The sequence below is a fragment of the Anthonomus grandis genome, chromosome 3 (assembly GCF_022605725.1).
Source record: "Anthonomus grandis grandis chromosome 3, icAntGran1.3, whole genome shotgun sequence".
In the NCBI taxonomy this organism is placed as follows: domain Eukaryota; kingdom Metazoa; phylum Arthropoda; class Insecta; order Coleoptera; family Curculionidae; genus Anthonomus; species Anthonomus grandis.
The window spans coordinates 44,742,556-44,753,772 of NC_065548.1; the positions used below are offsets into that span (position 1 = coordinate 44,742,556).

General features: G+C 34.6%; 2 protein-coding genes across 3 annotated transcripts in view; both read left to right on the forward strand.

Moving 5' to 3' along the window:
* The window catches only part of LOC126734024 (guanine nucleotide-binding protein G(q) subunit alpha), an 80,635-nt gene extending 73,247 nt beyond the window's left edge, over positions 1 to 7,388 (forward strand). For both annotated transcript variants that reach the window (XM_050437535.1, XM_050437536.1), the window contains exon 2: positions 1,317 to 7,388. In XM_050437535.1, coding sequence (XP_050293492.1) covers positions 1,414 to 2,484 — 1,071 coding nt within the window. In that variant the 5' untranslated portion in view covers positions 1,317 to 1,413 and the 3' untranslated portion in view covers positions 2,485 to 7,388. The remainder of the gene's footprint in view (positions 1 to 1,316) is intronic.
* LOC126734022 (vang-like protein 2) overlaps positions 1 to 11,217 on the forward strand; it is a 111,439-nt gene that overhangs the window by 73,229 nt on the left and 26,993 nt on the right. The gene's annotated exons all lie outside the window — the stretch shown is intronic.

Consider the following 11,217-nt stretch of genomic DNA (forward strand, 5'->3'; position numbering starts at 1 on the left):
AAATACATAAATAAAATAATTTTTATATACAAATATACACACAATTATATGTATAAAATTGTCAAAAACCTTAGTCTAAAAAAAAAACATACAATAAAAAGCAGGTAGTATTTAAGAACATGAAAACGGCAAGCAATTTGCTTGATGGTACCTAGGTTCAAAATTTTATGTTATGTCATATTTGTTACACATACATATATTATATTCTTTTTAATTATCGCATATGAAAATAATAATAAAGGTACGTTACTTACTAAAGAAAAGTTAAATTGAAGGAGAGAAAATTTAAAGTTATTTCTGGAAAAAAGCTTCACCCATGCAAATTAACAGGGCAGTATTTATTATTTATTTTAGATATTATTAAGGCACGACAGTTTATTCACGAGAAAAGAGTGGCACAAGCTCTGGAGGAACAAAAAATTTGACCTCATTTCAATACCCTTATACTTATACTCTTACCTTACCTGTTAAAGCTGTCAACCAAAAGGGTAATCGCGATTCTTAGCAATTCCACGCTGAAAATTGGCTCTTTTCTAACTCCATCTGTCAACTTTCGATGTGTCACGTCATAACCATGTGACATGGTTGACACGCAATTTACATCTTGCGTTCTTATTGAAACACCCTTTATTAGAGACCAAACATTTTTGGTACTATTAATGGATGGACCAAACAGGTGGCATCTAGAAGTTTTTATGCTTAACTTTACCGGTAAATAAAATTACATAAGAATAATACTAAGTTCTGCATAACACTATTTATTTAAATATTATGTTGTATTTTACCTTAAGTCTGGTGTTCAATACCACATCAATTATTATATTTCGTTAAAACATATATTTTTAGTTGTGTTTACTTTTGTTATCCCTTATGAGTATGTTTGCCTTGAGGTTTTTATGTCTTCTATTAAATATGGGTTAATTTGTAAAATTTTGGTTGTATGATTTAAAATTGTAATTTACTTTTAGTGTCGTGTTGTTAGACGTCGTTAAGTGTTTTAGTATTTATTGGTTAGACTTCCATAACACAATAATCTTATCACTATCACCATCACCATGAACTTGCTTTAAATGCTTTTTTTGTGTTTTACATCTTTGTGTTTTGTTAAACTTTAATTCAATCACATGTTCAACCAGAAATGTACAGACCGTCCTGGATTAGCCACTGCTTTCGGCGCCGCTACTTGTATCCCCGCCCCTCATACCTCCCAGATGCATTTAGGTATCAGCCCTTTCTTCATTTTCCGTTTTACTTTTAACTGTCCAGTCACCTATCCAGTGGATCCATAATTAACACACACTTCTCTTTTGTTCAAGAAAAAAGGTCGTCTGGACCGTCCCAAAAGTGCACTACTAAGCAGCGCCTCCCCAACTAGAGAAGATTTCTTTTGAGGGCGTCGATTATCGTTTAACCATGCAGTGCCCACAGTGTTTTCAATCCGACGAGGCACGTGAGCAGGAGCGTATTAATGCAGAGATTGAAAAGCAGCTGCGCCGAGACAAAAGGGACGCACGTCGCGAGCTCAAGCTCCTCCTGCTTGGTACTGGTGAGTCCGGGAAGTCCACTTTTATAAAGCAGATGCGTATTATTCACGGTGCAGGTTATTCGGACGATGATAAACGGTCGTTTATCAAATTGGTTTACCAGAACATATTTATGGCTATGCAAAGCATGATAAAGGCCATGCACATGCTCAAGATTCAGTATGGCGATCCTGCTAACCGCGAAAAGGCTGAATTAATCAAGAGCATTGACTATGAGACTGTGACAACTTTTGAGAGTCCTTATGTCGAGGCCATTAAAGATCTTTGGAATGATGTCGGTATTCTTGAATGCTACGACAGGCGTAGGGAGTATCAGCTAACTGATTCGGCAAAATACTACTTGAGTGATATAGATCGGATAAAGGCTCCAGACTATTTGCCTACCGAGCAGGACATTTTGAGGGCTCGAGCTCCTACCACGGGAATTATTGAGTATCCATTTGATTTAGACAGCATTATATTTAGAATGGTTGACGTCGGGGGCCAGAGATCAGAGAGGAGAAAGTGGATTCACTGTTTCGAAAATGTCACCTCCATAATATTCTTGGTGGCCTTGAGTGAATACGATCAGATCCTTTTCGAATCTGAAAATGAGAACCGCATGGAAGAGTCGAAGGCATTATTTAAAACTATTATTACGTACCCGTGGTTCCAGCATTCATCTGTCATACTATTTTTAAATAAAAAGGATCTGTTAGAAGAGAAAATTTTGTATTCTCATCTGGTTGACTATTTTCCCGAATACGACGGAGCCCAAAGGGATGCCATAGCAGCTAGAGAGTTTATCCTTAGAATGTTTGTCGAATTGAATCCAGATAGTGAAAAGATTATCTACTCGCATTTTACTTGTGCTACAGACACTGAAAATATAAAGTTCGTATTTGCAGCTGTCAAAGATACAATCCTACAGTCGAACTTGCGAGAGTATAATCTGGTTTAAGTTACTATTAAATAACAGTTGACAGGTGATTGCTCCGTTAAATACACGTCCCCCTTCTCCCACCATTCTGTGGGCTGGCAGAGGAAAAATGAACTTATATTGTGATGAATTAAATAACTGTTTTATTTTATGTAATCAGTGTCAAGTGTGTGCTTCACTTAATGTGCCATTTTTATACAGATAGAATATTATGAACTTTAGTCTGATTGTGCGAAAGGCTTGACTATAAAATATTAATACTGTATAAATGTTGGTCCATAGAGTTGATAAATGGAAAACATTTTTATTTATTGTTACTGCTATGAAAATACCATTTTTGATGAAATTAGCGCGCAAGTGGAATAGGTACAAATTTTTTTTAAAACCCTCAAACTTGATGGGCTTGCACAAAAAAACGTTTAATCTTACCTTTACTGCGTGTATATATTATACAATAATTATCAGTTAATCATTTATTTTTGTAAAGTTTATTTGCAGTTAAAAGTAGGAACGGTTTTATATAATTTATCTTTTGATGTAATCATGAAGCACGAGTTTTCTTATAGTTTTTTGATACTACGTGTTATATATACTAAAATAGATTTCCGCTGTAACTAGGAACTTAAAAGTAAATTATATGGAACTAAACAGTTACCAAATAGACAACCAGTGCTCTATGTTGTAAATGTTATAAAAATCTTGATGATAATAAATAAAAGGGACCGGTAAAAAGTTTGATAGCAACTGTATATGAAAATGCAATATGGGTCATATTGGAAGATGACATGATTGATTTGTGTTATATGCTTATGAGATGTATAGCTTTTTGTGCTGTACTTGATATTTAGTCCAGGGTAGGTACTGGAATCACACTTTTTATGTTTGACATTGTTTTGGAGTATTAATAATTCTATCCTTTATATCAGTATTTCTTAAACGTTTAAGGGTAATTCTCGACAAGTGTTAAGAAATGTATCTATGGTTTTATGCAAAGTAAGAGAGAATGTGAGCTTTATAGTTTTTTTGTATTTAGTTAAAAAATATTGCTATAAATCAGTGAAGGCAGTATTTATTTTTTGTCATAAAAAACGGACAATTTACAATTACGAGGTTTTAGGTGTCAAAGAGAGTATAAACACAATAACCCCTTTCTAAATTAAAGAAATATCATTGGGTAGCCAAATAGCTTATTAGCTTTCTTTAAAAAAGCGAATAAGATAATAATCAGGGTAGTCATCCATTTCAGTTGTCTGTACAATGCCTATGTAATGTTTAATATGTTTTAGCGTATAAAGTTGAACAACAAAAAAGTTATTTTGCTTAGACTTTAGGCTAACATCTTTCTGATTAAATGAAAATTCTGATACAGGCTGCCTCTTAGCATATACATGGATGTTTCTCAAATCCAATTTAATATTTTTAGACCAAGTCTTCTTCATCTGAACTGACATACACTTCTTTGTACTCTTAACAATTTCTTAGTGAATCTAGCATAATGTTAGGACAATCACCAAACTGAACAATTTTATTCCACTTGAAATTAACACGGAAGTGAACAATCACGAATGTGATTTTTTTAAATGTTTAGTGCAAAAAATCTGGAATGCTCTACAGGGTGTCTCATAATGGATTTAAGGTTTTAAAGGAATAAAATGAATACTCAAATTATTCTAGATCAATATTAAGATACTTGCTAGATAAGTTAAATATGCAGATTTATTGTTTAAAAAAAAACATCGTAATAAAAGTAAATTAATTGCTGATCCGTTTTCTTCGTAAAAGGGTATCACATCTGTACGGGTATGTTACGTAAAGCATTAGAAATACTGTCTTTCAGTTGCTGGATGTTGTTTGGTAATCAATATCGATGAATAGCTTCTGGCTAAACATAAATAAATCCATTAACCTAAATGTATTGGGGACTTACGCTATTATCATAGACTCAAGATTATTGCAGCATTATAGGGAAAAAAAAGGAAGATAAAAAAGAATAGGTAAAACAGACGCTACAAAAAAATGGACATTATTATTGACAATAACTGCAAACGAGTATTAGCAAGTAAATTCAGTTCAGTAAGATTCTTGTAGTGTCTAGTAGACTTTTTTGACAGCTGAAAAATAACAGACCTACACTCTTACCAGATCTTTAATCAATTTCTAGTTCTGTCAGTTATGCCAAAAGTAGTGCAATTTATTCTCATATTGTTCTAATAATCTTTTTAAAGAATAATCCATGCAGACCTCAAAAAAGCTTTTGATAGCGACCACACACACCCATCTTTTAGATAGACTACTGGTAGTCAGATTGCCCTTCGACGGATGAGGAATTTGAGAACACTAAAAATTATTGAAAAATATTAGTTGTAGGACTCTCCCAGTGGTATCAAATGAGTGAAAAGATCCTACACATTATAAAATAGGTATAGACGACATTATTCAGATATCCTTATAGAAAAAAAACCAAGCCTGGTCAGGCCTGGGATCCTGGAAAAAACGGAATATTTTCATTAATGGAAATAATCGTGCCAGGAAACAGATATTGCGGCAGTATGTGGCGTGGCACCGTCTTGTTGATACTATCCACCGTTGTCGTCATAGCCAGGGAACTGAAATAACGATTGGCGTATAATAACGAGGCTGTTCACAGTAACCGTACGACCTGTACCATCTTCAAACAACTATGACTCAATTATCCCCAAGACGGACATGGCACATCATACGGTCGCTTTTTTGGAGTGTAATTTTCACTGATTTTTTTTTAACGGATTATTTTGGGCCCAATATCGGCAATTGTGTTTGTCCACATATCCTTTAATATGGAACTATGCCTCATCACTAAAAATAGTACTTTCGATACCACCTTCATTCCAAAAATTGTTCATCATTGTCTCGGCCAAAGCTTTTCATTTTAAATGGTCTCCCGGTTTCAGAAATTGACAAAGTTGAAGCTTATAGGGGTGAAAGTGTAATTCCTTCTGCAATATTCGTGAACACTAGCGCATCAATTGCTATGATTGCACATGTTTATGAACCGACCGCGTGGAATGACGATTTACAGCACGCCGTATCAATTTTTTTGAAAGTCGGTTTTAATAGTCGTGGTATTCGCATCGCGGCTTGGGTAGCTCCCTTTTGGCGGGAAAAGGCGTTGAAACCCCGACTGTGGAAATCGAATTCCACTAGCCAGTCGGAAAAGTCGTTGCTGCAACCGGAACTAGGTCCTGTAAGCGAAGATTCCTATTATTCCAGAGTTCTTCAGCTCTTGGCGGTCATATTTACTTAGTGAAGTTTGTCTGAAATCTTAAGAATTTGGAGCTGAAAGAGACCTCAGTAGCAGTATGCAGAGGAAACTTCAATACAACTCTGCCCCGAAACAGAAGAGCCTCACATCACCCTACATAGCGAGGGCGTGAGGACACAGTATAAAGAAATAGAAAGTCTCCTGGAAAGATCTCCACGTGGCGATTTGGAAGGGAGCAGACAAAGAAAAGGAGTTTTAAAACAAAAGAAGAGGAAAGGAAAACCGCCATTGGAGTACAAACGCCAGGGAGGAGAAGAACTTCGTTAGAATAGCCCTAGTTGTGCAGACCAGACGTCCACGTTAGGCGAACACCACAGAACGGCACGCCGTACACTGTCAATATTGGCTGGCGTTCTGGGTTTACCTGCTAGTTAGTGATTTATGGTAGAAGCTGTTGCTCGAAATCTATTCATCCAACAGTTCATTAATGCTGCCAACGGTATCTTGAAATATGCACAAAAACGTTGGCGTACCAGGGTGTAAGAAACGTTCGACCTAAAGAACAATTTAAGCATACACGCCCGTTGCCCTGCTGGCAACGGTATCATCGTAACCAAAATCCGCATGTAGGCGCTATCTATCTAAACCATCTCGTTAGCGCAGTCCCGACGTCAGAATAATTTCAAATCTTAAATTTCGTATGAGACACCCTGTATAACACTAGTTCATTCCTTATTGAAATAAACTGCAAAAAAGGTCTCTTTTTAAAAAGTATTATGGTATGAACTTACATTACAACATTTCATGAGAATTACCCTTATCTATTATTTTTTAGAATTACTGAAAAATCTAATATTTGAATATATCCTGTTATATCCTATTAAATTTCTTGATTTTAACACATCTAAGAGCCATATCTTGCCTTTCTTGTAATTATTTGCAAGTTATTTTTAACAATGGCTGGAAGAAAAACTGTTTTATTGTCCGTAAATGAGTATTAAATTCTCCAAAACATTTCTGTCATTCATAGCTTCACTTTATTCCTACCTACCCCGGCCTACTAGCACTAAGTTCTTTAGAGCTTTAAAAATTAAGTATTCTTTGTATTTTTATTAAGCTCTAATAAGATTTTATATTCACGTATTTATTATGGTGAATATGTTTGTGAAACAATTTGTTGTGCTGTTTCAGCTAGCGCAAATGACTGCTTTTAATTTTGCTAACGTGTCTTCTTCTAATAAAACACTTGACTCACACAAGTTTCCCGTTTAATGTTATTGAACTATTTACCCCAACCTATTTTTCATAATCAGGTTTTTGTCAGGAATTTTATTTTCCATGGAATTAACGATACACGTTCCAATGGTTTATGTTTATGTTGAATTTATTACCCATACTAATATTGTTATAGTAGGAATAATAATTTTTATAAATTTTGCAAAATTTTCTTTTAGAGGTAAAACATTTGTGTGGGTTGGTTTTTTGAATGTGACCCATTTAACTACTTGAATAACCACAGGCACAATTCATATTTATCGTAACATAGATGAACTAAGGCTTTTTCTATTCTTCATAACCCCAAGTCTGTACGTCTTGTAAGTAATCATAGAGAATTCCAAAAAATCAGAATTTTATGAACATGTAAACGTTTGTACTAAAGACAATACATTATGTCTAATCTTCACTTTGTGATTTTTATTTTAGTTTGTAGTCTAGCTTGTAAGACTAACGGTAAAAAATAATAATGAAAGTGCAGACCACTGGTGTTGTTTTAGTAAGTGCATTTTAAGTCTAAAACCTACGGTTACTATTATATTCTAGTAAAGGTATATACATATATAAATACTTTTTTTATTCATCAAATGATGAGTTTGAAAATACATACAAGTTGATAAGGAAAATGAGGTACTTACAGGGCAAAAGCCCGATACAAAGCATGCAAACATTGTGTGAGTATGATCAATTGTCATTTCTTTCTAACAAGAATTTGTTATATGAAAAATATACTTTACATGAAGAATCTGGGCTTTTTGAGCTGTTTTGAAAAACTAATACGCCATATTTTTTGTTGGTAAATACAAGAATATGAGGGTAGGCAGAAAAATTTAGGCCTGATAAAGAAAAACAACAAAAATTTTATTTTTACTTTATTTATTAACATAATCTCCTCAATACCATTTTTATAATTCGATTAGTTAAGTTCCGCAAAGTACTCATTTTAGCATTGATGATTCCCCCGTTGCCCGTTTTAAGATTACAAAATAATGGTAGTCACTGGAGGCTAAATTTGGCAAATAAGCTGGTTGAGCTGTTCGAACTTTAATTTGTTGATTTTAGCCATCGAAGCGAGAGATCAATGGGCAGGTGCATTTAACAATGCATAATAACCTCACCATAACTGGTGAAGTTGTTTATTTTTGCCTTCGTACTTCAAAGCCACCAGTGAATCACCCTTTTCCAGAAAATCAATGAAGTTAATTCCTTTCGCATTCCAAAACACGGTCGGCCTAACGGGAGTCCTGACTTCAACAGGACGTTCTGAACGTGGTTCGTTGGAAGCTCTTGTACAACCTTTCTTAAATTCAAAAATCCACTCTTTAACCGTCTTATATGATGGGGAACATTTTTTCAGTGGGAATCCGGCTGAAAGAGTCATGGCTTTTTAAGTATTTAATGACCATGCACTTCCCTGATTTGTCTATTTTCACGTAAACAATTGAAATGTCTTATTCCACTCTCAAAAGTATATTAACAGAACAATCGACTTGATAAATTATATACAATCTAGTGAGATATCGTATTACAGAATACAAGCAAACAATTATCTTCAGGTTAGGCTGGAAACTTTCCACCCCACCATCGTACATACACTTGCCTTTGCCATGAAATGCCAAGTTACATGCAATCTTGAGCATCCTTCCGTTTTTCCTCCCTCGGTTAGTCATATACTATTTAATGACAATTTCTATACTTTAATAGAAATCAATTGGCGGAGTCGAAATTTGCTTTCGCTCCAGAAGAAAAAGTATTAGTAATGTCATAATATCAAGACGCATTAAACTTGCTGCTAAACATCCATATGCATCAGGATCTATTTTATTGCCACTACAAAAGAAAAGGCTTAGGAAAAATTGCTTTTTCTGATCAAGTACAAGTAAAATGCTGTAAATAGTGGGCAAAATATATCTTAATAGAAATGTTTGTGATATACAAATGATTGTTTAATAATGTTTTAGTTTAGGAGTACAGACTAAAACTGGAAACTTACTTATAATGTAAAAGTAATAATGTTAAGTAAAATGCATTTTGGGGAGCGTGCTGCGTTCAACTTAGCGTTTTTTCTATGGCCTCCAAGTGAGTTTCAGATGACTTTCGCATGAGTCGAGACAGGCTTATTTTAATTTACAATCATGTTTCACACGATATGTATTCAGTAAAAACTTATTTAAACGAGGTTTACGAAAGGTCAAGGACATTTTAAACAACTCGACGCTATATGAAACAATGCTCAATATCAGAACTATGATGCAGCTGTCTGTGTCTAAATAAAAGAAGCATGAAATAGCAGAATTCCCAGTTTTCTGCCTTGACTGTTTTCATAGAGGGAACGCGGCAGAAATATAAACTTATTTCAAATAGACGCTGACGCTCGGCTGATACCCAGACCATACACTAAGTCCTTGGACGCGTCTCAAACAAATTATATCAAAGTAATTCGCTTGTGGGAAGAAATTGTAAGGAGTATATTATTTTCCTCAATGATTTTCCTAATAATACTACTGTATTTTATATTTGTACCGGTACTTCGCTTAACGACCTAAGCTATTGAAACCCTGCCATAGAATTCTAGTTAATCAACGGAAATCATGTGGTTCCCTCAATCGCCGTTACTGCAAAATCTCTTTAAGTTTTCAGTCACCCTGCTGTAGCATCGATCCTAGTTCGAATAAGGTACTTATTTCTAACGTAGGTTTTCTCCATGTGGGTTAAAATTCGCAGTATGTGAAGTCAAGTAAAGACAATGATAAAATTAAGCATTGGATCTACTTATGCTTCACGTACTAGAAATTTTAATACAGTTGGACGAAACCTATATTAGCGATAATGAACCTATGCGATGAACCATATATGTAGAAATTGAGACGTGGGTTTAACGTTGGCATGTGACCAAACTTTTAAAAATTTCAGTTTACTTTAATTTTAAAAGTTCCTTCTTTTTAAACTCTATTTTTTTGGTGACCCGTATCCGATAAATGCATTTATTTATTTATTTCAATCTTTATATGCTACCTTACCGTATGGTGGTAATTTAGACAAAACAGGAGCACTATACGTGATATTTTTAGTGCTTGGCACAATATATTTTTTTATAACAACAAAACCTTAAGTCTATTCAATGTTCTATCACATATATATTGTTTATAAGCAAAAATTAATATACTAATGATAGTTTCTTTACATATTTGAATAAAAAGCTTCATATTAGTGTAACATGAGGAACTTAATACCTACCATACCATACCAAACTTACCTACCAGAACCTAATATTAAAAAAAAGGTAACAGACTTGTGTTTCCTTAAATTTTTTAAAGAGAAATTGGAAGTAGATAATATTGGTTTTAATAGTAATTGTCAGTTTGTAGTTAATATAGTTGCAGGTAATATAGTATGTGCCTACTATATTGCTATATACAGGGTGTTCATTTGAAAACTTCCCACCACGGATTTATCGAAAACCACTGTTTAAAAAAAAAACGCCGAAATACGTCAAAAGGTTTGTCAAGGGGGACAACTTTCTAGCCTAAAATTACTTACTCTGGGGGCAGAGGGTGAAGTAATTTTAAAAATTTTAAATGGCAAGGGATATTCAATAAGTGTTCAAAATGTTGCCCGTTTTTGGCCAAACAATGATATAGGCGATGTTCAAATTCCTGACGGACATTTTCAAAAACATGTGGGATATCATCGCAGCTGTCGATGATGCGTTGACGAAGTTGATCCAAACGTTCAGGTTGGGGAGTAAACACAATAGATTTCAAATGACCCCATAGAAAAAAGTCTAACGGCGTTATATCAGGAGATCTAGCAGGCCATTCTATAGGCCCGCTTTGCCCTATCCATTTATCTGGAAACTCGTCGTCTAGCCATTGCCGAACGGGAAGAACATAGTGTGGAGGAGCGCTGTCTTGCTGGAAATATATTTCAGCCTCACCAAGTATAGGGTTTCCATCATCATCGATTTGGTTTTCAATGGATTCAGTGACAAGCGGATTGATGTCTAATTTTCTCGAAAACGAATCAACCGATTTAAAAAATCAAACTTCAAAATAAAAGACTTCGAAAAACCTTTTAAACAAGCTATTATCTAATCTGTGGTGGGAAGTTTTCAAATGAACACCCTGTATGTTGCCTATACTATATGAAGGTATTCTAAAGTTACTCATCCATATTTCTCTGGACATAACTCAAGTGTTTTGTCATAACGACGTAAGATACATTGAAAATAATTTTGT